At 41.2% G+C, this 27,119-nt stretch overlaps 1 protein-coding gene across 2 annotated transcripts; it reads right to left on the bottom strand.

Moving 5' to 3' along the window:
• Nucleotides 1-564: 564 nt before the first annotated feature.
• On the bottom strand, nt 565-13,291 carry ACP5 (acid phosphatase 5, tartrate resistant). Of its 2 annotated transcripts, XM_083351663.1 has the most exons (6): nt 13,223-13,291; nt 12,656-12,783; nt 8,617-8,871; nt 5,606-5,733; nt 3,870-4,215; nt 565-2,678 (listed from the first exon to the last, which is right to left on the bottom strand). In XM_083351663.1, exons 3-6 carry the CDS (start codon nt 8,866-8,868, stop codon nt 2,436-2,438), a joined length of 969 nt encoding a protein of 322 aa, XP_083207789.1. In that variant the 5' UTR covers nt 8,869-8,871; nt 12,656-12,783; nt 13,223-13,291; the 3' UTR covers nt 565-2,435. The 2 variants fall into 2 exon arrangements, with proteins under 2 accessions (XP_083207789.1, XP_083207788.1); XM_083351662.1 differs by lacking the exon at nt 13,223-13,291 and having other exon boundaries at nt 12,656-12,881.
• Between the last annotated feature and the right edge of the window lie 13,828 nt (nt 13,292-27,119).

Raw genomic sequence — 27,119 nt, 5'->3', positions numbered from 1 at the left:
TCTATACTGCACTATTAAGACCATGCTTGAAATACTGCATCCAGTTCTAATCACGATACAAAACAATGCTGTTGCCCTGGAAGAGTGCAGAGAGGAGTAACAATATAATGAAGAGCTAAGGGAATTAAGTATGTTTAGGCTAATGAAGAGGACTTGCAGTGACATGATAGCAATCTTCCAATGGTGCCATCCAGTTGCCTTTTGGAAAAGCACTTTTGGAACAACCATGACCTGGATTGAGAATTTCCACAGACAGTCTTCCATTATTTGAGGTGCTGTCACAGGCAAGAGGGATCCATTTATTCTCCAAAGCACCTGAGGGCAGGACAAGTGCTTCCTTCGCTTTGTCTAAACAATGGCCGGCAGTCACACTTTACCTACATTAAGATCAAGATTTGTGAAACCACTGATACCTTGGCAGACACTGATGTTCTTGCCAAGCAATGTGGAGAAGCATCCACTATTCAGTGAGTCAGGAATTTGGAACTCCAAGCAACCAGACTTCATAGGCAAACTGTTTTTTTCAAAATATCTTACAGAAATTAAATGAATGAAAGAAGCAGACATTATTCATAAGAAATTTATTGAACAATCATTTGCAAGAAAAAAATGACAAGATTGTATTCTCTTATAAAGCAAATTAAGAATACCACTTAGAGAATAAAATTGAATTCTGGTGGTAAATAATCATACATCTCATAGGAAACTGAATTTTCCCATTTTTTGCAAATATATGACTTTAAATACATAACTGCAGCTAACATTTCAAGCAAAATCTATCAAAAAACAGATAAGACATAAGAAAGGAAATGATGCATTATCAGATGTTCATTCTCTCCCTGTATTTGCAATACAAAATCATCATTAGTCAGGCAATGCATTTAGAATACAGAAAAGTCTTCTAACCCTTTGGCACACATGTCATGATGTTCTCTAAGTCTGAATCATTGGGGCATCAATCCCTTGGATAAGGAACCATTAAATCCAATGCCCTGATGTGGCTAAACAATATAATTTCTAACACATGCAAGAGATGTCCTGTATACTGTTCTTCCTTAGCCATTACTAAGGAAGAATGTCGACTGGTGGCCCCCAGGGGGAGGGCGTTCTCTGTGGGCTCACCGGATTTATGGAACCATCTTCCGGTCGAGCTCCGGATGGCGCCTGACCTCCGCTCCTTCCGGCGCGATCTCAAAACCTACCTTTTCGAACAAGCTAGCCTGGCCTGATGGGATGGGGTTGGGTTTTATTAATCTGTTTTAACCTACTTTTTAATGTGTTTTAACTTATTCGTCGGCATTTTGTTTAATCGTTTTTAATTTTTGTATCTTGTTTTTTTAATATGTTCACCGCCCTGAGTCCTTCGGGAGAAGGGCGGTATACAAATAAAATTAATAATAATAATAATAATTACTGTCTCCTGGGACTTGCATGCAAAGAGGAGGGAAATCCCTTGCTGCACTACTTACTCATACTACAGAGTGCAGAATTGTGAACCTAAAATGGTCTAATGGAAAAAAATGGATGTACAGTCCTAAAGTGGCAGTGGGGGACAATGACAATGAAGTCTTTGTTATTCTTGGATCCAACTTAATCCCTTCTCCAGCACTTCAAACAGCAAGTGTTAAAGTTAATTTCTGCCCCATTCTTCAGCCTGTTGAATCCCGCTATCTTCATCTGAAACTGACAACATATTAATTTTTTAGTGTTAGTGGCATCATTAGGTCCGGTTACTGCTTCTACACTGTGTTCATGATAAGGTCAGGCTTTTAGCATGCTTCTGGGACAAACTACATAACCAAATCAAAGAACTGTCCTCATTTTTCCTTTAGAGTGTTGAGGAAAGTTTGGAGAATGTTATTACTGTGTTGCTCATTCCTCAATAATTGGCACCTTTATTTATGTATGCATGACAACTGGGTGCTAAAAGCACTGCCAACAGAAACTGCCCCCCATATGTTATCTAGCAATAGAATGTGCATACAGCAAGACTATAACACTATTCAGGAATAAGAGTGGAGTTAAGCTAGATGGGAGTTGTACCGCTGGCTGATATTGCTAAGTCTTCAGCTTCTATTATTAGCCTATCCTAAAATCCTGAAAAACTAAACTGTACTACTGTTCAGAGATGAATTGGAATCTCCGTCCATGCAGCAAGTGAGCTGGATCATTGACAATTCTTGATCTGAGGTTGTCAAGGAATGGCAGGAGCCCCAAGCTTACCCATGGGACTTCGGAGGTTACATTCACTGGGACTGACTCTCAAAATATGAGAAACAGTAACACAAACTCTCATTAATTCCCCTGTTTACACTTGCCAGCTCTCAACCTAATGGAAAAAAGCGAGGGTGTGGGTGAACCAGAGATGCCACCAGCACCTCTCTCTCTGAGTCACAGTATCTAATGCAGAAGTTAGCAAAACTGCTGTCTGAATTTCAGAATAGTCTCCGCCTGGGTAGTGAAGTCTTGTAAAGGGACTTGCCCCTGGCCTCTATATAGAAGATACGCATTTCTTTGCCATCAATCTCAAAGTAGGCAAAGCCTCCTTGGGAAGACCCCTGCCCATAGAAGAAGCGTAGGTAGCCATTTGGGACTTTATGGAGGTGTTGCTTGGAGTTATCCATGAAGTTTCCTGCTCCACTTAAGACATGGCCTATGCCACCTTTGTCCAGTAGGTACTATTTAATTGGAGAAAGAAGAAGAAGAAGAAACAACAACAGATTTAGATTAGGACTGCATCACACCATTTGGGGGCCTCTTTGTCCATTATGCTGTAATTGCACATTAACATTCCATTAATTAGATTTCTATTCATAATGCAGAATAACAGAGTTGGAAGGGACCTTGGAGATCACCTAGTCTAACTACCTGTCCAAGGACCTATATCGAACAAATAGTTGTCCAGTCTCTTCTTAAAAACCTCCTGTAGTGGAGCACCCACAACTTCTGGAGGCAAGCTGTTCCACTGGTTAATTGCTCGATTTCTAGCTCAGACCGGGACTTGCAGAATAACCATAGCAAGGTCATTGCTATAATCACAGCAATGGAAAAAATATTAGATGTTCCAGCCAAAATAAGCCTGGAGAACAATTGCTGCATTTAATGCTCAGAATATGCTAGATGACACAGGCAATGAAATGCATGCCTGTGCTAAAAGGGCTTTCAGTTTGTGTGAGGTGAACAAAAGAGAGTGGATTTGGGGATAGATCCTTAGGAAACACACATAGGACAACTAGGCCCATTCAAGAAAAGCTTTCATGAAGGAGAAACCCAATGAGAACTTTCAAGAAACCAAAAGAGCTGGCTAGAGAGAAGGCAAGAATAGGTGCAACACAGGGTTCAGTACAAACACGACAGGATGAAAGGTAAGTCAAGGCAAAAGAACACTGCCTAGGTTTTTCTCACTCAATCCACAATGAAAGCAGAAAGGTTATGCTTGAGATTGTTATAAAAAAGAAACTATAAAAAAGCAATAAAGTCTGCAGACTGGAAAGCAGATCAGAAAAACTGCAAATATGCACGGAGCCTATGAAGAACTCATTTTACATTTATTGCCATAAACCATTTACAGTCTTGGTCATCTCCAGCAATTATAAAGGAGCCTATTGTCCTTCCCATAATAAAAACTGACAGGCAGGTTTCTTGATCGACCTGGCTCAGACTTCTCTCTTTCATCAGTTGGGTTCCCATTCCAGGAAGCATTCAATAGCACACTCAAGCCAGTAACCTTCTAAATGTTCTGTGCTACAGCCACAAGCACCTCAGCCAAGATGGTCAATGGGGGTAGTGGAAGAAACATCTAGAGGGTTGCAGGTTCCCTCCCTACAGAGGACAGCAGAACTCAAGTGACATGAGGTTTTTTCTCTTACCTGCAGGTTGTGATCATGGCCACATAGGTAGGCAGTGGCCTTGTGTTTCAATAGCAGTGGCTGAAGCTGCTTGACCAAGCAGTCAGTGGGGCCGTGCTTTCCCACAGACCATACTGGGTAGTGCCCTGCCACCAGCAAGTAGTCATCCTGGGAACTGGCCATCTGTTTGCGGAGCCAAGACAACTGGCTACGGGCCATGCCTGCATTCTGAGGACGTAAGGGCTGCTCGCTTTGGAAATCATCCGAATTACCGCAGATGGTCACCGTGTCTATCATAAGGATGGCAAGAGTAGTATTGCTGCCAGGCACCTTGAACCTCAGCTTGTAGTAATATTTAGGGAAATGCCTGCATAAAAAAGTTTGGAGGAAGAAGCTTTAGAGAAAAGCAAGAGAACATGCTTCTATTTCAGAAGAGCATTTCCAAGCTACTTCAAGATCTGCAAAAGGCACATGTTCTAGATTACTTTTTTAAAAAGAATATCTCCATCCCAACGGGAATATCATAGCAAATGCTTAAACAAACTGGCAGCTTTGGGTCCTTGAACCAAAACTTTATTTACAAATGTAATTTGGAGAAGCAAGGAAAATGCTTCTTGCCCATGTGACTGAACCACTGTGGCCAGCCAGCCCAGAGAGGTACAGAAGTTAAATCCAGGCCAACGTTCAGCTGTAAAAGTAACATGGGATTCCCTAAAAACTTACTGTTTGTTTCTCAGTGAAAGCAGAAACAAGTGGTAGAAGAGGATCCCAGGAATTCAGCCTGTTGGCCACTAATAACAGTACAGATGTTGGCCAGACTCCACTCTCAAGTTCATTCAAAAACCAGAAAGAGCTTATGACTAATAATCTCTGCAGGAGCTGCATTTTTTTTCTTTTAAAAAATGTAAGCATGTACATATAAAGACAGGATATAAAATCACAGGAAGAATAAAATAAATGATGTCCCAGAGTTTTATGTCCAATATGTCCCTTGGCAAAGAGGAACACTTTCACAGCCAGATCATTGGAAGCCAGTTAAAAATTGTGTACTGTGATGCATGATCCAAAACTGTGACTGATTTATGTCAAATGCATGTACCTAAGAATAGAGTTTGAATTATTACTTTAATCTCTGTGCTGCCATGTTGATGCAATCTTGGTTTGCTGCACATATGTATGAGGCAAACAATTAAAAGTGTTATCACTGTTGTGGGTAGGGCAGGACACAACTGTTCAATTAGCATAGTTGTGTGTGGGGAAGGAGGGTGTTTCTGTTTAAGAAGGAAATAGGAACTCAAAGAAAGCATACAAGTCTCTGTATAACGTCTGTTCTCATACCCCAAGGATAATAACGATTATTGTATGTTATTGTAAAAGGTAATTTAAAAGAATGATTCATGCTCTTTGAGAGATAGCATAATCTGGTGGCCATTGATATTTAATGTTTTGGGGGGGGGTGGAATCCTTTTTTTTCTAATAGTAAGTGCAGTTCAACATTAGAATTAATGTCCTAGAGAAGTGGTCACTTGCCAATAGTGGAGGTTAGACAACCATCTGCCTGAGATGCTGTAAGAAGCTGCCTGCACCGAGCAGGATTAGCCCCGATGGCCTCTTCAAGGGTTACATGATTCTAGTGTGAATATTCTAGCAGAGGATATTCCCTGCAACGCAATGGCACTTCTTGCACATTGTTTCTCTCCTCACCAAGACCTGCATACCCAGTGACTACATTTCCTTCCATCCTTTGTCAGTCTTACCAGCGCTTGGAGATTTTGCTATAGGCAATCTGGGCAGACACATTCCCAGAATGATCATGGTTTCCAGCCACAACATACCAGGGCAATTTACGCAGTGAGGGTGCTTGGAAAACTGATTCAAAGGTTTCCTATAAAGGAACAAGAAACATTTATTTGTGGGGAAAAGGAAGAAATATTTTCTGCACAGTATCAACTGCTGGTAAAAATGTCGCGATTTTTCCAGGGATCACAAAAATTAGCAACTGTTTCTTTTACAATAGTTGGCTTCCGACAAGCAGAGTCAATGGGGGAAGCCAGATTCAATTAACAAATACATAATTCACTTAACAACTGTATGATTCATTTAACAACTTCATGATTCACTTAACAATGGTGGCAGAAAGGTCATAAAATGGGACACAATTCACTTAACTGTCTTGCTTAGCACTGAAAATTTTGGGCTTAATTGTGGTTGTAAGTAGAGGACTACCTGTAGGAGGTTGGGGACATCAACTTAAAATGTTTGAGTACTTTGTAGCTTTACAGACTGACAGCTCCACTCCATCACACCCCTAGGAAAAGCTAGGGAGCCTCTGCATTTGGGCCTAGGTGGAATCATGGATCAACCTTTTTCTTCTGGGGTTTAATGAAGAGGAAGCATCTTGCCTTTTAAAGAGGGGCATCACTGCCTACAAATTCCTGCGAAGGGTCCGTCCAGTTCTGATGGAAGGGAGGACTTGTCAGAGGCCCAAAACTGGATTCTTCCAAAACAGGAATCTGCTTCAGTTATTGATTGATTGCCCCTCACCCTCTTTGGGATGTTCAGTTGCGATCTGATGCTGTATCAGAGTTAATTCCACCCCTGCCTAGCCAAGTGACTAAACGCGGCCTAATCCCTGGAGAAGCCTGTCTTGGGGGCTAGAAGCCGAACTCTCCCTCCCTCCCTCTCTCCCAAACAGCCAGACTGTTCCTATATAAGGGGCCCTGTTTCCTAAGAGAAACTTATTCCCAAATAAGGTTTTGTCCTCTGAGGGTAGAAGCTGCACGTTTGTAAATAGCTGAAGAAGAAAATCCCAGAAAGGTTCCCTGGTCACCCTTCTTCCTACAGGAGGAGGGGGAGGAATATGTTTACCTAATGTGCAGCAGTACAGGTGTATCTTGTTTTATGGCACTTCAGTTGGTTGTGCTATGTGAATAATGTGGTTTTTTGCAAGACCCTCCATCAGCAAAAAGATTATGACTCGCTGAAGGCTCAGATGATGATTAGCATTTTAGCAATAAAGTATTTTTAATTAAGGTATGTACTTTGGGTTTCTTTAGACATAATGCTATAGCATACTTAATAGTTTACAGTATAGCATAAACATAACTTTTATATGCACTGGGAAACTAAAAATGTGTGTGAAGCGCTTTATTGTGAAATTTATTTTATTGAGGTGATCTGGAACCAAAACCGCAACATCTCTGAAGTATATAGTTTTTTTTCTACTGTTATCATTCTCAGTGTAATGATTGAGCATTTTTTTCTCCTAGATACAAGTTTCTACAGAGGTAATTTACATAATTTGGTTATTTGTGGCTACAGACAGAAGTATCAACAACTCTTTTTCCTATACCAGAGGAAGGTACATTGCAGTGAGTTTTCCTCATTGTTCAAGCCCATCCCTTGTTCTTTTGATTCCATTCTTCTCACATTTGCAATGTTTCTGTTCTCTGAACACAAGAAACAAACACTTCATCCCAAGGTTCTGAAACCTTTCATTTTTGATCATTTCCATTTCTTCACTTCCTCTATCATTTCTACACAAACAGTTTGCTTTTTCTATTGATCTGGCAAGATGTAATCTATTTAAATGTGCATCTTCCAAATTTTAGGATTTTGACCATGTAGGCTCCTTCAATTGAATAAGTAAATCCCCCCCTTATCTGTGTCTTCCCCTTCTCACTAATCCTCCCATCTAACCTTTTGTAACATCTTGCTTGGTAAAGACATCTGGAGGTCTTGAATGCTTGACAACCCACTGACTGATATAATTTAAATTGATTTGGGATGAGACTGCTTCCCTGTCATTCATATGCTTCAGTTGATTAATCTTTAGCCAAACATTACACAAAAGAAATATCTGTAAGAGTTCAATAGTATGTATAACTCTGAACTTCAAGGTGAACCTAGGAGCAGGATCTCCCACCTCATTCTTCTTCCTAATTTCCTATCTCTGCTGAAGTGAAGATATCATGATGACTTACTAACTAACATTTTAGACATCTTTTGTGTTGCTACTCCCCATTAAGTAGATAACTTCATTTTAATTTACAATGGAATTAAAAGCCAGCATAAACATGGGCTGGAACACTGTCTGCATTATGGTGCCTATTTAACACCAAAGTGAACACTGGTTGACTGATAAGGAGAACTCAGCAATAACAGCAAGAACATTTGTAGGGAGGCATGATGATGCTTCAGTGAGCAAAAATGGTGCCTGGGTAGACATCCTAATTGTCAGACAATAGTTTATGGGGTAAGATAGCAAAGACTTCCTTGAACATTTTGCTTCATTTTCTAATTTCCGTCTTCACTCCTTATCTAGTGCCAATTTAGTGCTGACAGCTAGTTGACCAGATTCTTGTGTATGGGTGTGAGCAATAAATCTTTATGAGCTACAACTCAACCCTGTGGTCCGGATCGTTTGCACCTGACATATACTCCACAAAATGGTGGAGAAATATCTACATAGGGCTAGCCAAATGATCAATATTAGCTCAAAAGAGGAGGACCTTGCAGAATGCTCAACTAGATGCATATAAGGATTGCACACGAACCAGGGATTATAACTAAGAAACTAAGAAATGTTGTTAGCTACATGGTTAGCATAAATATGATCTTACTACATTTTAAAAATAAACTAGCTAAAGTAATAATGAGTTTCAAGTATTTGAAACTGTATAACACTAATGCACTACATCTGAGAAATGAGTTTTAACTTCTATGACCATCATTCAGAGAGTCCTGATGGTGTTTTCATGCTCCTCACCTGAAAACGCTTGTCATACTTATCGGTCACCCCATTGTAATAAAAGTTGTCTCCAAGAGATAAGATGAAATCAGCTCCCAGTGAAGCAACAGTTCGCCCCATCTCTTTGGCCACGGCTACTTCACGAGCCGTGTAGAAAGGTGCATTGGGGACTCCACCCCAATCTCCAACTGCTATGAAGCGTAGGGAGGAACCAGCCTCAAGGCTTGGAAGGACAACCAGGAAAACCCCCAAGAGGTACAAGAAGCTCATTCTCTGAAAATGAGAGAAAAGATGATACCATATTATGTATTTGTATGCTCACAGACACACACATATAAAAGGTAGGAGAAGGAATCCCAGAACGTATCTGGAAAGTCCAGCCAAGTTCTGGTTCCCACCTCTAGCTTTATTATTGGTAGAGTTATGCCTTTCCTTTCCTCTAGTTGCTCAAGAGAGAGAGCCTGAAGCTAATTCTGCCCTCTCTAGAGGTCACTTGACCGGGATTCCAATGGCCAGCATGGTGACATCATTTATACTGGACCATCCAAACATTCAAACAGGACTGCAGCTTTTCAGACATTATGAGATTAAAAACACAGCAGTATCATCCTGCTCTTTTTGTTCAGTTTTATACAGAAGCCTAGCTGGACTAGTGGTTGATTCCCCCCCACTCCAATAATCCTGGGAGGAAAGCATTCCCCCGCTTTAAGTTCTAACACAGTGCTACCCACTCCTCAGCACCTGTTACATTGTGGTCAGTGTAAGATATACTTCAGCTAAAAGAATAATATTATAGAATAATAATGATTCTAGGAATTCCTTATGCATTAAATCACTCACTGGTTTTTTCCTACCAGTCATGATAAGCTTTCACATGGCAATCACAATGGGAATTAGTCTCACTGAAATATTGGCTTTACTGCTGAAGAGATGTAGAATACTCAGTGGGTCAATGGATCTATCACACAAGTAAGTTGTTATAAATTAAATACATTATCTCAGTGCATCTTGCTCATTCTGTATATTTTTCAGTGACTCTGACTTATTCAAAAGTATTACCTTGATTGACCAAAGCCATCAGTTGTGACTGTGGTCAGCATCTATTGACCTATCTGGAGATGACCATATTTTAGTTTATTTTATATGTCTATGGAGATTCTCAGTCATCCAGGTCATAGTTTTCCCAAAGGTGCTTTTTCATGAGGCAACTGGGCTTTCTTCTTATTCAGAGCTGAAGAAGCTTCTTGGATGAGAAGCGAAATGTCTTCAAAGAAAAAGAAGTCCAGTTGCCTTGTGAAAAATCACCCTTGGGATTCATTTTATATGCTTTTTTTATATGTTTAGGATTCTACTTTTGTTCTTTTTTTTGGTAGAATTTAAAATTATTGTAAGTCACCTAGAGTTATGCATTTAATGGGTGGCTATATGCATCATATATGAGCTTGTCAATCAGAAGGTTGGCAGTTTGGCGGGTCAAATCCTGAGTGCCGCATAACAGAGTGAGTGCCTGTTACTTGTCCCAGCTTCTGCCAACCTAGCAGTTCGAAAGCACGTAAAAAGGCAAGTAGAAAAATAGAGACCACTACGGTGGGAAGGTAACAGCGTTCCGTGCGCCTTTGGCGTTTAGTCATGCCAGCCACATGACCATGGAGATGTCCTTGGACAAACGCTGGCTCTTCGGCTTTGAAACGGAGATGAGCACCAGCCCCTAGAGTCGGAAACGACTAGCACGCATGTGTGGGGGAACCTTTACCTTTTATATGCATCAAAATAATACATACAATATGAAAAATTGCAACTTGAATACCACCTAAAAATGGTAAAATCATGAATTAAATAGAAAAAGGTATACTGAATGGTGGTTACATTAAATTTCATTTCCCTGCCATGAGACAGGTAGGCAAGCAAAACTGCCCAATATTGGAGAGCTACCTCATTCAGACAATCTTAGTGATTAAACTCAAAATGAAAATTCTAAAGTACAATGTATTTTACTAGATATAATTCCAGAACATATAAATAGCAAATGTCGTAATTTATTAAGATAATTTTATTAAGATTACTGGTATGAGGACAAACTTTGCATACTAAAAATGCTAACCTTTTTTCTCTTTTAATACATATAGTAACATAGAACAGATACTAGTGTTAATTTCAAAAAATGCCTATTTTTTCTTTTAACCTATATCTTCTATATCTTATATTTTCTATATCATATTTTTTCTGTCTTATATTGCAGGGCTTTTCAACCAGTGGTACGGGTACCACCTGTGGTACATTGGCACCTGGCAGGTGATACATGAGCATCCTAGAAAAGTGGTAGTGGGGGAGGGGAATGAGCTGAACCGGTGGCAGCAACACACAAGCCTGAGTGAGAGATGGCTGGAGCTGCAGGGCTGTCAGGGCTCAGTGGAAGTGCCAGGATCAGCGCTTCTTCGGGGCTGTCAGGGCTCAGTGGAAGCGCCAGGATCAGCACCAGGAGCTCGGCGTTGATCCTGGCACTTCTGCTGAGCCCAGAAGATGTTGGATGTTGCCATATCCTAAAACTGGTACAATTGGTGAAAAGGTTGAAAAGCCCTGTTATATTGTATTTTGGTTGGCATGCTTCGTCTTTTATTAATTGAGCATTAATTGTATAACTATTCTATTGTTGATATTGTTTTGAAAATACACCTTCTTTTAAGTAAAAATAAATTAATTTTAAAAACCCCTAAAGCAGTTTTTAGTACAAATGTCAATCTTTGCTTTCTTGCTTTAAAACTGTTAAGAAATCAGTTCTATCCAGAATGTTTCATTAATGTGTTTTTAAATGTAATTCTCAATGAACATATTCAAAAAGTGTAGAGGAGAGGAAGGAGAGGAATTGCCTGGAGAGGCAGCCTCCAGCACTGGCCTTTTGAGCAACTCATATGCATTTCAATTGGACTTATACAAGACAGGATCACTCTAAATGACCTATCTTTCTAGTTATCAACCTACTATTCTCTTCCAAATTCTTCTGTGGCTTTCTTTTCTTTGACCTTTAAGATCCCCTATGCAATCCCCTGTCCAAATATATAACATTAAAAAAGACTTCACATAAGATGATTTTCCTACTTGGAAAAAGCTGAATTATTATCTTCCAGATTGTTTTGCGTGCAGTATTTCTCATTATTAATAATTGTAAATCTGCCTTTGTCTGATCACTGTAAATACGCTATAGCAAATCCTAATGAACAAAACTGAATGTCAGTAATATATTATTACAATAATAACAAATCAACCAAATAATAAAACCAAATAAATAAGCCCTAAGACTTTTCAGAGCAGGACATGATCTTCCTCTCATTGCTCACATTAACAAAGAATTAAATACTAGATGGTATAATCCAAATATTTTGTCTTATTCCAGGGGCTATAGCAATCCATATGAGAAGCTTTATTGCTACAGTACTTAAGATACTCTTGAATAAATTACTACCGCTCCCTTTTATATTTCATTTTAAGATGATGACCCATCCGAGAAAATGGTACTGGTTAAAACAAGGGTCTTCAAACTTGGCCCTTTTATGACTTGTGGACTTCAACTCCCAGAATTCCTCAGCCAGCATCTGGCTGAGGAATTCTGGGAGTTGAAGTCCACAAGTCATAAAAGGGCCAAGTTTGAAGACCCCTGGGTTAAAAACTGGAGGATCTCTACGTCTCATCTGCACGGAGGGCAACAGCAAATGGGAACCCCATTTGTTTCCATTGTCCCGTATTAATTCACTGGAGAGCTTTTGGAAGGCCTTGAATGAGAGAGAAGATGGACAGACCCAGCAAAGTAACTGCCTCTTTGGCTGGCTTGCGGTTTGTTTTTCAGAACACATTTTGGTATAAAATTAAATTTGGTTTTGCGCTTCCTCCTTCGTGTGGTCTAATGTCTCCTGGCCGCTGTTACTTAGCCACGCTGGCATCCCACTATCCGCGGGTCTTTTCCAGCTAGAAGCCACCCATCCAGCCCAAAGGACGTTGCCTCCAGCCACCTGTTACGGCGGCAGCGTTCCCCTCTGGGTGCCCGCAAAGCCGCCCTCCTTACGTCTGTCAGGTTTCTCGGTCGACGCGCCAGTCCAGGGGTCCTCTCGGCGCCGCTCGCTCCGGGATGTATCGCCCGTGCCAGATCCACTGAAGCGACTCACACTGGTCAGGGGAGCATTTTATCAGGTGCTGGAAAGGGGAAATAGGGGTGGGGTGGGCAGTTCCCTCCGGCACCCCCCCCCACTCAAGGAAGTAGCGGCAAGGCAGAAAAGCTGAGTAAAGCGGAGGAACAAACCACACTCCCCCCCCCCGCGCGCCATGTGACGCTCCCTCCTCTCCGCAGGCTTGGGGTTAAAGTCATTCGTTAATCTGAGCGGGGCTGATAAGGGCGGCAGCCGGCCGAAGGCATTTAACCCTTCTCAGGTGGCCGGCGCTTGTGGAGGAACGATCCTTTGGGAGGTCCTGTGCAGATGGGGGCGATCTTTGGATGTTAAAACATAAACTGGAAAGGCTTTTGTGTGACTTAGGCAAATAAAAGGTCAAACCCCGCTGACGCTCCCAGTAGAGATAACAAGGAAGATGGCTGGGTCTGCTCAAGCAAGGCAAGGGGTGGGGGTGGGGGGCTGACCTTGAATGCTGTCCTTCAATCCTACTTGATCCTCCTGAGTCAAGCATAACAAAGCTGACTTTTAATATCTAAAGAAAATGTGATAGGCAACCATTAATTACAATATTTAAACAGAAGTGGCACGTGCCATGGGAGAATATCTTCAAGACACAGTTGGGAACAAACGCGAGAATTCTGACACTGCTTTCAAGCCCCCAGAGACAGCTACTGATAAGTTATCGTGACATACCCAAAATAAAAAAGGAAAACATAAAATCGTGCTCTTTTGGCATACATTGAAGATTACGGTACTTAAAATTTTCAATCAAAACATAATTATAAAATAGAAATATAAAAATGCAGCACATTTCAGAGAAGAGTTGCCATTGCATCACATGCTCAGTTGCCTTCCTGTAGATGCAGATCAAAACTAGCCAGCAAGATCCCAGGGCAGGGAAGGAGTTGGGGACCTCTGGACTTGGGTAAAGCAAACCCTCCCCATAAGAGACAGCTATGGGACTTTTCCCGCCCATGGGTTAGTACAGCAGTTTCAACGGAGAAGGGGAGGCCTAGAATATTAAAAGTGGACCATGGGTGAAAAATATATAACAGGTCCCCAGCAAGTGCCAAGATGGCCACAGAAAAGTTCCAGTTACTGTCCCATGTCTGGATCCGGACACCGTGCAATAGTCCTGGACCTGGGGATCTTTGGTGAAAAACAAGGTCAGAAGGAGGCCATTAAAAAAAAAAAGCTGGTGGAACACTGGGCTAATAGACAAGAGGGCCTGAAAGTGAGAACCTTGATTTGGACTTCATGCTTTTACAACCCTTTTTGCAATTAGTGAAACACAGTAGGATTAATTTCTGAATGAGCGGGGCGGGGTGGGGGGGAACTGCACTGTCGGGTCTCACTTTCTTATACTTCTGGTGAAATGAAAAGAATGTCTCAGGGAAAAATTCACTAGTTTTTAAGGGATTTGTTAGTTTACGTAAAGAAATGCACAGAAAAGTGATGTGCAGGAAGTGACCTACTCATCTTCCACTATTTGGCATTAGGTGCAAAGTTCTTTTGTTTTCTCTTTAAGCTGCCCATTCTACCTCAGTATTCCTCTGCTGAACAGATCAGGAAAGTCCACTTGAGACCAAGTCAGAGTAAAAGCAGCCAAACATCATGTCTTAGTTGAGATGCCACATTTAGGAAGAATCTGAGATGCAAGCAGTATATTTTAAGATTATCATTTGGTATAGACCTTAGTCCTCAGAGAGCCATAGTCTTAATTTTGAGAGCCAGTTCAGTACGGTGGTTTAAAGCACCAGGCTAGAAATTAGGAAATTGTGAGCTTCAGTCCCACCTTAGGCATGAAGCTGCATGACTCTGAGCTAGTTGCTCTATTGCAATCCTAGGAAAGAAGCAGGGGGAACCACTTCCCAAAAAACCTTGATAAGAAAACACACACACACACACACACACACACACACACACATGGATTTTGTTAATCAGAATTAAGTGGCATTACTTTGAATAATCCAGGATTGGTTTTCAGCAGTGGCTGTCTCTTTCAGCTGCTTTTGTCTTTAGGGCATACTATCCCTTCCAAAGCCTACTTGGGAGAAGGAGGGAGTGCCTACCACTTTAAGTGAAGTCTGTTCTTACCCTTTGAGGAAATGAGGTCTAGAAATAAAATACTGTTTATGGGGAAAGCCACTACCCAGGCACAGAGCAAAGCTGCTTTTAGCTTCTAAGCAATCTTTTGTTGGCTCTTACATATTTTAATTATTAAAATTATTAATTTATTAAAATTAATCTAAAAATTATTTAATTATTATAGGTATTTTTAATTATTTGCCAAAACAAGCAACTGAAATGTCAGAAGTCTCTTAACTTCTAACAATATGTTAAATAAATAAATAAATACAACATATATTCTTCAGATATATAAAATATGCTGTCTCTGCTGCAGAAGGGGAAGAAAATTGTTAGCAGGGGAGAATTGATGTTTTGTTAAATTGACACAAACAGACTCAGCACCTAGCACCAGCGCATGGTCACCCATCTTGTTGAGGGAGTAGATGCCCCAGAATGGCCTCCCTCCCGTGTGCTGGCATGGCATATCACACAGCAGCTCCATCCCCTGACAAGAAACCTATAACCAGAGTCTGAGGCCCAATTGCTCAGCCATTTTTTCCCTTAAGCCTTCTGCAATCTTTTCCTCCTTTGGGATATTAGTAGTAGATGATAAGTGCCTTATCACTGCCTTTGTCACGTCACGTTCTGTAGCAGCTCAATAAATTCTGGTCCTAACTGTGGTCTTAAGTTGAGGACTACATGTAATGTCCCCCTTCTTTTCGAGGATTCCCTCTAACAAAAGACACAGGCAGAGGGGTCTACAGGGTGGGGCCACAATGGTGTGGTCAGCCTTCCGTCTATTCTTTATGTGATGCCCATAAAAGGCCAGCAGAGCTTCAATTGCACTGTTGTGATTGCTACTTTTTAACCACATTCTGCAGAAACTGCTGGACTCATGGTAGACTTTTTTTCAGTCAGCTTAAATCTCATGACATGCCTAATCTTTCTGGGTGAAGTTTTAAGCCTTTCTGCCAACTCACTTTGTAATCATACAGTCTTGTTTAGCATAGCTAGTAGTTAACATTTTAGTCAGATGAGCCAATGTTATAAGAAGATTGCTTTGCAAACTTCATTAAAAAAGGAGCAGCACCAATCACACAGACAGAATTCCATATCAAATCAATAAAATTGGGTACAATGTAGCTAGTTGTACCTTTTCTGTCTCAGTATGAACCTGATATTCAAATTAGATATGCTGTAGAGGGGACATTTACAGCAGAGATCCCCAACCTTTTGGGCACTAGGAACTGGTTCCGTGGAGAGAGGTTTTTCTGCAGACCAGAGGGTGGATGGTTTTGTGTGCTTCCTGCATACCACAGATGGGGCTTTGCTTGTTTGTGTGCACTGGTTGGGAACCCCTAAGTTAGAGGGAAATTTTTTGACCTTCTGCTTAGATGATATTTGCCAAGAACTGAAAGCAAAAGATCCTTCAGCAAGATGAACAATACACAAATAAAATTAATAATAATAATTTCTTGTCCATAGTGCACAATCTGGTCCATGGGATACCAATGGCTTTCAAAACTTTCGTCATGATAAGCTAAGATAAAATTCAGTTCGTTAAACAGTAACTTCACCATTTTTATTTAAAAATGACAAAGGACTAAAATCAGTGCTTATGGCTCAGCTGAGTTTAACCTATTTTGTTTTAAAACAAAATACCAAACAAAAAACAAATTACAAAAACATTTTGAAAAGTTCATCCCTTTCCCTCATTTTAGTTACATCATTGCTCTTTCCCCATCATCTTCAAGAAACTAAAGCTTATTTTTTAAAAAGTGGGGCCCATGGCCCAAAATTGCCTACTTCTGATTTTAGGAGAATAAATGGACTCAACCTCAGCAGAGATTGTTTGATCCAGTAATTCAATACATTTAATTTCTGATGTCAAAAAATCAAGTCAATTTAATGTATTTGTTAGGACTGGGATATTTTTAGCCACTATATACTTTTTAATTAAATTTGTTTTTGTTAGTTGCGAAGTCGTGTCCGACCCATTGCGACCCCAGGCCTTCCTGTCCTCTACCATCTTCTGGAGTCCATCTAGGCTCACGCCTACTGCTTCAGTGACTCCATCCAGCCACCTCATTCTCTGTCGTCCCCTTCTTCTCTTGCCCTCAATCTTTTCCAGCATTAGGCTCTTCTTCAGTGAGTCCTTCCTTCTCATTAGGTGGCCAAAGTATTTGAGTTTCAACTTCAGGATCTGGCCTTCTAAAGAGCAGTCAGGGTTGATCTCCTCTAGGACTGACCGGTTTGATTGCCTTGCAGTCCAGGGGATTCACAAGAGTCTTCTCCAGCACCACAGTTCAAAGGCCTCAATTCTTTGACGCTTAGCCTTTCTTATTGTCCAACTTTCACAGCCATACATTGCAACTGGGAAAACCATGGCCTTGACTATACACTTTTGTTGGCAGGGTGATGTCTCTGCTTTTTAGTATGCTGTCTAGATTTGCCATGGCTTTCCTCCCGAGGAGCATGCGTCTTTTAATTTCTTGGCTGCAGTCCCCATCTGTGGTGATCTTGGAACCCAGGAAAATAAAATCTGTCACTACCTCCATTTCTTCCCCATCTATTTGCCAGGAATTGAGAGGGCCGAATGCCATGATCTTTGTTTTCTTAATGTTGAGTTTCAAACCCACTTTTGCACTCTCCTTCTTCACCCGCCACAAGAGGCTCTTTAGTTCCTCTTCACTTTCTGCCATTAGAGTGGTATCATCTGCATATCTTAGGTTGTTGATCTTTCTCCCAGCAATCTTAATTCCAACTTTTGATTTATCTAGCCCTGCCTTTCTCATGATGTGCTCTGCATATAAGTTAAATAGGCAGGGCGAAAGAATACAGCCTTGCCGGACTCCTTTCCCAATTTTGAACCAATCAGTGGTTCCATGTCCAGTTCTCACTGTTGCTTCTTGACCCACATATAGGTTTCTCAACAGACAAATAAGATTGCCTGGTACTCCCATCTCTTTAAGACCTTGCCACAATTTGTTGTGATCCACACAATCAAAGGCTTTAGCATAGTCAATGAAGCAGAAGTAGATGTTTTTCTGGAACTCCCTAGCTTTCTCCATGATCAAATTGTTGGCAATTTGATCTCTAGTTCCTCTGCCTCTTTGAAATCCTGCCTGTACTTCTGGTAGTTCTCGATCCACATACTACTGGAGTCTAGCTTGTAGGATTTTAAGCATAACTTTACTAGCATGTGAAATGAGTGCAATGGTGCGATAGTTTGAACATTCTTTGGCATTGCCTTTCTTTGGAATTGGAATATAAACTGACCTTTTCCAATCCTGTGGCTACTGTTGAGTTTTCCAAATTTGCTGGCAAATTGAGTGTAGCACTTTTACTGCATTGTCTTTTAAGATTTTGAATAGCTCAGCTGGAATACTGTCACCTCCACTAGCTTTGTTGTTGCTCAGATTTCCTAAGGCCCATTTCACTTCACATTCTAGGATGTCTGGCTCGGGTCAGTGACCACCCAATTGTGGTTATCTGGGACATTAAGCTCATTCTTGTATAGTTCTTCTGTGTAGTTTTGCCACCTCTTCTTAATCTCTTCTGCCTCTGTTAGGTCCTTGCCATTTTGGTCCTTTATCATGCCCATCTTTGCATGAAACGTTCCCTTCATATCTCCAATTTTCTTGAAGAGATCTCTGGTCCTCCCTATTCTATTGTTTTCTTCTATTTCTTTGCACTGTTCATTTAAGAAGGCATTCTTATTTCTTCTAGCTATTCTCTGGAATTCTGCATTCAATTGGGTATATCTTTCTCTTTCTCCCTTGCCTTTCACTTCCCTTCTTTCCTCAGCTATTTGCAAAGCTTCCTCAGACAGCCATTTTGCTTTCTTGCATTTCTTTTTCTTTGGGATGGTTTTAGTTGCTACCTCTTGTACAATGTTGCGAACCTCCATCCATAATTCTTCAGGTACTCTGTCTATCAGATCTAATTCCTTCAATCTATTTGTCACGTCTGCTGTGTATTAATCAGGGATATGATTTAGTTCCTATCCGAGTGGCCTAGTGCTTTTCCCGACTTTCTTCAATTTAAGCCTAAATTTTGCAATGAGAAGCTCATGATCTGAGCCACAGTCAGCTCTTGGTCTTGTTTTTACTGACTGTATAGAGCTTCTCCATCTTTGGCTGCAGAGCACATAGTTAATCTAATTTCTTTGTTGGCTGTCTGGTGATGTCCATGTGTAGAGGCATTTCTTGGGTTGTTGGAAAAGAATGTTTGCTATGACCATCGTATTCTCTTGACAAAATTCGATCAGCCTGTGCCCTGCTTCATTTTGTACTCCAAGGCCAAACTTGCCTGTTATTCCAGTTATCTTTTGGCTTCCTACTTTAGCATTCCAATACCCCATGATGATAAGGACATCATTTTTGGGTGTTAGTTCTATAAGGTGCTGTAGGGCTTCATAGAACTGGTTAATTTCATCCTCTTCAGCACCGGTGGTTGGGGCATAGACTTGGACTACTGTGATATTGAATGGTTTGCCTTGGATTTGAACTGAGATCATTCTGTCATTTTGAGGATTGTATCCCAGTATTGCTTTTCCTACTCTTTTATTGACTATGAAGGCTACTCCATTTCTTCTGAGGGATTCTTGCCCACAGTAGTATACCTGATATCATCTGAATTAAATTCACCCATTCCTGTCCATTTTAGTTCGCTGATTCCTAAGGTGTCGATGTTCAGTCTTGTCATCTTGTTTGACCAAATCCAGCTTGCCTTGATTCATGGCTCTTACATTACAGGTTCCTATGGAGAATAAATCTTTACAGCATCGGACTTTCCTTTCACCACCAGATGCATCCACAGCTGAGCGTCCTTTCAGCTTTGGCTCAGTTGCTTCATTCTTTCTGGTACTAGTACTACTAGTACTAGCCCTCTGCTCTTCCCCAGTAGCATATTGGACACCTTCCGGCCTGAGGGGCTTATCCTCCAGCGTCATATCTTTTTACCTTTTGGTACTGTCCATGGGGTTTTCATGGCAAAGATACTGGAATGAGTTGCCATTTCCTTCTACAGTGGATCACATTTTGTCAGAACTCTCTACTATGACCTGTCCGACTTGGGTGGCCCTGCATGGCATAGCTCATAGCTTCATTGAGTTACGCAAGCCCCATCTCCGTGATAAGACAGTAATCCATAAATTAATTTAATCCATAATTAAATAGCTGGATTCAAACTATCAGCAGTACTGTTCCAACATCTCAGTCTGATCACTCCTACAAGTTGCAAGCAGAAGCAATTAGATAAACAGAAACCTTCCAGGAATGTGCAATCTTATGCAACATATGTGAATGAAACATACCTCCCTCACGCATACATATTCTCAAATATGTAACATTCACAGAGGATGTTTCACAAACACACATTTGAAATCCACTTGCCTTCATACTGTAACTGATAAATCATCAGTTACATACCAGGAAACTGCAGATATTCTGTGCCAGATTCACTCAGATGATTTGAATTCCTATCATTCAGAAGGGCAGATGCATTCTGACATATACAGGTAGTTTATTAAAAACCCTGTTCTTTTGTGTTAAATAGAAAAAGATTTTATCTTTTGAAACTCAGCAAAAGTTGAGAACCAAAGACTCATAAGGATCTAATAGGAATCTCCAGGAATCACCTGGAGGAAGAATTCAGGAATTCTTTAGCTGGAGGGAAATCTACTTTAGGAAGGATAGCAGAAAACAACCATTTAAATAAATATGATTAATTATGTGCCATCAAGTGTCCATCAGCTCTTAGTGACCACATACTCTTTCTTCATGAAAAGTATACCTCCGTTTAGGTATACAACCTAAGAATATTTTCATTTCTTTTTCTGTGCATTCCTAATATACCGGTATTTATTGTCCTGAAGTCTATGTAAACTCAGATATCACATGTTTGATGCAATAATTGCAGAGTGAGATAACCTGACACTGTATTTTAAAACTATTATTAGTACTATAACGAAGACCTGAAAAAGTTGAGTTGTATATGAAACCTGGAAAGAGGTTAACATCAGCTGCTAGATTCTACTGTATTTATTTGAAAAAACATTCAGCCTACCTAAATAAAGACTAAGCTATATTTGGAAATGCCAAAATTCCATGAACTGGCCTATTGGATAAAAATAAAATTAAAAAATAGGGTGAGAATAGAGGAAGCAACAAATTCTCACAGAAGACAAGTCATTTTGTCCTGTCAGTATTATTATATAGAGGTTTAATGTATGAGGGGAGGAAGGTGGTCAACCAGTTCTTATTATTAGGAATTCTAAGACGGTGATAAATATTAATGGCTAAATATAACTTTTTGTTAGTGAATACTGTGTAGCTTTAAACCAGCCACATCTAAGGGTCTGGCCTTAAAGCCTTATATTTCAATTGGATTCAATTCTGTTTTTTTTAAATCCAACATCATATAGAATTAGCACTGTAGGGAATAATGTATTGTCATCCAGGCAACACAAGTTTCTAACTTTCACAGGGATAAGATCCAATTATTTATTTATCACTACATTTTGTTGGATATTTCAAGGCAATCAAATTGTTTTCAAGTATTCCATTTTTATGGAATATTGTTTATGTTACTGATAAAACTGGAGGGATTCTAGGGCACATTCATAGGTTTTTATTGATGCACGATGATCATATATTACAAGGAAGTTTAATGGCAGTGGGCAAAGCATCTTTCCACAAAGCCTGTGTGCTATTATTTATCTTCTCACTCAGAATCTCTTATTAAGCCTCGCAAACTTCAACATTTTGGATGAATCAGTTTGCAAGTAATTGACTAAAGACCTTTTCCTGCCATTGAACTAACACACTAGCCACTCATTCTTGAGTTGGCACAAAACTAAATTAAATTGGCCGCTTCCATTGCCAATCCCCATCCTGTCTCTACTGCCTCTTTTTAAAGTAATTGCTGAATGGTATACTTTTAATTGATGAGCGGGCCACTTGTACAATGTGTCCAGATTTGCAGACATAACAGGTGCCAAGGCCATATGTAAGGGAGGTCTAAAAAAAAGTCAAGACAATGGGCACATAAGTGATCTACCCTGATCCTTTTTTGCCAGCAGAAGCCTCTAGGGTCCTCTTAGGCATCTCATGGCTTAAGTCCTCCTTGCCCTCTCCTGCCCCTAATGATCCCACTTTAGAGAGGAAGAGAAAGATAGGCAACAGCTCTCCTGAGGCTGCTGATTGAGGGAACAGCTGATGCAGGAACAGTGGCTGCACCCATGACTTCTCTTCTGTGGGCAAAGAGGAGCCTGTGCTTGTGGGCCAAGGCAGCCATATCCATGTCTTCACTGTTTCTGAGATTTTCTACGTTGCTCTTTCTGCCCTCTTCCCATACGCCATTTGGGCAGTTCCCCAGTTCCAATGGGAAGACACAAAGGGAGGCCTCGAGCCCAGAACCATGTGCTTCCCAGAGTGATCAGTCAGCTGGTTCCTGTAGAGAACTGGAAGTCATTGGCTGCTGGGCAAACACTTCTTTTATCCACTTTAATATTTCTTGTTTTGTTGGGTATTGCAAAGAGGAAAAGTGGCCTGTTGCAATTTAGTGGAAATCTATTCAGAATACTATTAAAGCTGACTTGGGTGGAGCAGTGATGAAGGTTTTAGACCAGGGGTGTCAAACTGCCGGCCCGCGGGCCGGACACGTCACAACGAAACCGCACCCATCCCATTGCCGGCAATGGGGAAAAAGCTCCGATATGTCGCGCGATGTCATATGACATCGCGAGTTTGACATGCCTGTTTTAGACCATAAGCAGGAAGAGTCTGGGTGACTTTGGCCAGTTACTCTCCCGGCCAAATGTACTCCACAGATTGTTTCTGTGGGTGGAAAACAGAAGGAAGGACTGCAGTACATGACCTCTAAATCTTCTGAATAAAAGGTGGAGTGTTAGTTATTGTGGGAAGTCAGCCCCCAGAGAAGGAATTATTAAAAGGGCAGAAAAATATATTTCCTCAAAGGATCTTAAAGAGGCAGAAAAGCATGCCCAGTTTTCTTAATAGCCCCAAGTCTCCCTCCCCCAAGCAGAAACCAGCTCTGTAGAAATGTAAATAATCCAGGAAGGTTGGAGGCCCCCAGCTAGAAGATTAAGAAGACAAAGACCTAAAATCTACATACCCCACCCAAAGTCTAAGACAAAATAGGATTAACTCACAGATGCCAAAGGGGCACACTCAGACTCAGGTCAGAATACATGACACAGGAAATACAAAGCCTCAAACAGGAACAGGAAACAACCTCAAGAGCCCCAGAGGGTATAAAAACCCACTCCCTACATGTGCTCGCTCTTTATTCCAGAGCCATCTTTTTGTCTGGCTCTCCTCTTCAATAAACTGCAACCTTCTTTCTAAAGCACGTTGTTTACTCCTGGCTTGGACTGAACCATGATGAAGACTTTTCCTTCAACATTATAAATCACTAACTTTGGAGCTCTGCTGTCCTCTGCCTGGGTGGAGAGATAAGTTGATATTAAAACTACAGAAGGTACAGAGGGAACTTGGAAAATATAGTGCTAGAAGAGAAGGCAAACCCTAATGAGAAACAGTGGCAGTGGATGTTGGCTGCCTAACCATAAGGGAGTTTATGCTTATATGTCTCTCCTCTGAGAGGACAATTAACTACTCTTTTAATATACAGGATGATAAAGTATAATCAGTGTTATACAGCTTGAATCTGAGATGAGATAGTATTATTTTAAAGGGAAGTGTACTACAGTGATGCAAACTGATTTGGAATGCAAACAGCAACTTCCTGACATTCAAGTGAGTGGCTCCTTTATGAGTTGTGTGAACTGTAATAAGTGCACAAAATAAGCAGGTAAGAGAGTGAGGAGAAAGCTCTCCCGCTGTTCAATGTAGTCTTGGGCTTAAAAATAGTATTGTTTGGGATTTTTTTAAAAAATGGAAATATAGATTGTTTCCCCCCACCCCCCAGTCACAGAGATGTACATATAACTTATAAATTTATATCCAAAAGACTGCAAGGGCTACTAACATTAATGCAAGATGCAAGTTCAGCATCACAAAACCCAACTCACTTTTTAGAATAGTACCAGGAGGAATAGTGTTAGTAACTACCTGGAACAGTATCTGGGAGCTGAGCTGGTAAGCCTTTCCCCATTGCCATTTTCATGCCACTAAAAGCCTTGTTTGCTCACTAGACTAAAGATGAAAGGCAAACAGGAGGAGTGGATGAAGGTAAATAGGGCTCCTCAGCTCTGTACCTCATTTTTTGCTTCCATTTTTTCCTCTTGGGTACAATATTCTTCCTTTCAAAATGAGATGTGCTAAATTTTCCCTGTGACATGCTGTTTCCATACTTAACAATCTTATGGGCTTGACTCTTTGGCTTGTTGGCAGTAGTGAATCATTGGAATAAGATTTTTTGTTGTTGTTCAGGCTACATCTACTGAAGAAGTGGCCTAAATTGGTAGATGTTTACTTCCTGATTAATCCTGAAAAATCATGTTTTCCTAGGGCCATATATGCTACTCCTCAATATTGGCTAGGACTGTGGGGATTGTAGTTTCATACCTTCTGAAGGGCCACCTATTTCACAATCCCAAATTGTGAAATTCACAAATTGTCAGAATATTGCACTTTTTAATATTGTCAACCCTTTATGAGATAGACCTATAGATGGCACCACTTGGAGCTCATTTCTTATAAATCAAGTAAGTAATTCCAAGTATAGTGATATTAAAATTGTAATGCTGTATAGTAATGCAATTATAAACAGTTATAAAACAATTTCAGTTTTGCCACTGTTTGGTTCTAATAGACGAGGACTCAGAGTGGTTTAACAATGAACGAGTTTATTGAATACACAAAGTCAACTGTCAACTGTCAAATGTTGCAACCCTTTTATAGAGAAAGCGTTAGAACTGTAACCAATCAATGGAGTCTCTTTTCCCGCTCCTAGGTTATGGCGTCCAATGATTGCACCTTAATTTCCCGCTCTAAACCTTACTATGCTGCAATCTGTTTGCAATCTATTAAGTGCCTTGTTAATAACTATTTACATACACAACACCCCTTACCCCCCACTTGATGTTATTTCTTTACAAAATCCTTTAAGTATTTTGGTGGCCTATGTATTCTAGAAGGGTATCTGTTACCTTGGCTGCTAGGGACCCCTCTTCCTGATTGACTGCTTGGCTGCTTGTCACTGCTGGACCTGGGCTCTGGGTTACTGGACTCAGATGTTTCCCTGTTGCTGTCTTGTGTATTAGTTTGTGTTTGGAAATCAGTGGTCACTGGCCTACTTCGCAGGGGTATTTCCCATTCAATTTGACTGAATTGTTGTTGTTGGGTACCAGGGGATGGGTCATTTTGCCTTTCCTCTACGCCACTCTCTGGCCTGTTGTTATCGCTGAACCTGGATGTACTGTTTCCCCCTAGTATGCTTTGGTCCCCCTCTACTGGCACACATCCACTAGATCTTTTCCTCAGCTGGTCTATGTGTCTTTTACAGATCCTATTCCCTTCCCCCTCAATAGTGTATGACAGGGGACCTAAGATTTCAGTCACCACCCCAGGAATCCATTTGTCCCCTTGGGCATAGTTTCTGGCCCAGATCAAATCCCCCACTTTAAATGTTCTGTTAGGAATGTCCAATTCAATGTTTGGTTGAAGTCTGTCAGGGTGTAATCTGTCCAATTTGGTGGTTAGTCTCCTGCCCCACCTCATTTCAGCTGGACTTTTCCCTGTAGCAGAACAAGGGGTCGTGTGTTGGGCCAACAAGAACTCGGCCAGTCTCTGATGCCAGTCACCTTGAATGATTCTTTTTAAAGCGTCCTTCGTGGTCCTCACATTTCGTTCAGCCAAGCCGTTGGTGGAGGGGTGGAAGGGTGCTGAAGTCTTGTGCTTAATCGAGTTGGCCTTGAGGAAATCCTGAAATTCAATAGATGTGAATTGTGGCCCATTATCAGACACAATTAAATCCGGCAACCCATGAGTGGCAAAGAGGCCCCTTAATGCCTGTATTGTTCTACCTGAAGTTACTGAACTGACTGGTACTACCTCTAGCCATCTAGAGTAGCTGTCAACCACTACTAGGAACGTTAACCCTTGGAAGGGTCCAGCAAAGTCAATATGAATCCTGGACCAAGGATTCCTAGCTAGTTCCCACTTATGCGTACGGATGTGTTGTTGTTCAGGCCTGGAACGTTGGCACAGATGGCAATTGGCAACACATTCCTCAATGTCGTTGTCCAGTCTTGGCCACCACAAGTGACTCCTAGCCAACGCCTTCATCCGTACTATTCCAGGATGTCCCTCATGTAATTCTAGTAGAATAGCTGATTTGTGGATTCCTGGAATAACTACACGAGTTCCCCAGAGTAAGCATCCCAAATGAACTGACAGTTCATCTTTCCTTCTGAAATAGGGACTGTATTTTTCGTCCGGTTTGGCGTTAGGCCAACCACTCATGACCCAGACCATTACTCTCTTTAAGGTGAGGTCCTTATTAGTTGCCTCGGCTATGTCTTTAGCAGTTAGGGGCAAATCAGGAATGTCCTGTAGGGACATTATTTGTCCCACAGGTGCAGGGTCCTCCTCTGTTATGCTTAGGGGCAATCTGCTAAGGGCGTCAGCGTGTCCCATGTCCTTGCCTGGTCTGTATTGGAGGGAAAATGAGTATGCTGAGAGGAAAATGGACCACCTCAGCATTCTGGGCGACATGATTTGGGGAGTCTGTTTATCTGTGGTAAACAGTCCCAGCAGGGGTTTGTGGCCAGTCAGTATGGTAAAGTTCCTACCATAAAGGTAGTCGTGGAACTTTTTAACTCCTGCCACTATAGCTAATGCCTCCCTGTCTATTTGAGCATAATTGCGCTCTGCCTTGGTTAGTGTTCGGGAATAATATGCAATGGGTCTTTGTATTCCTTGGTTGTCTAAGTGGCTGATCACGGCCCCTACGCCATAGGGCGAAGCATCGCACGCCAGGTAAATTGGTTTGTTTTCTATAAAGTGGGTTACAGTTGATTTACTGGAAAGGATGTCCTTTAAGGTTTGGAAACTCACTTTGTGTTTGTTCTGCCATTGCCAAGGGGACTTCTTATCTAAGAGTCTGTGGAGGGGTTCTGCAATGGCAGCCTTGTGTGGCACAAACGTGTGGTAAAAGTTTACCAAGCCAAGGAAGGCCTGTAGTTCCGCCTTGTTCCTTGGTTCTGGGGCCCATTTAATTGCTTTAATTTTGTCAGGGGTAGGGTGGATTCCACTTTTGTCAATCCTGAACCCCAAAAAATCAGTGGATTTAACCCCTATG

This window comes from Vipera ursinii, assembly GCF_947247035.1.
Source record: "Vipera ursinii genome assembly, chromosome: 2".
In the NCBI taxonomy this organism is placed as follows: Eukaryota; Metazoa; Chordata; class Lepidosauria; order Squamata; family Viperidae; genus Vipera; species Vipera ursinii.
Note: the sequence above shows the minus strand (reverse complement) of the source record. Positions and strands in the feature narration are given on the sequence as shown.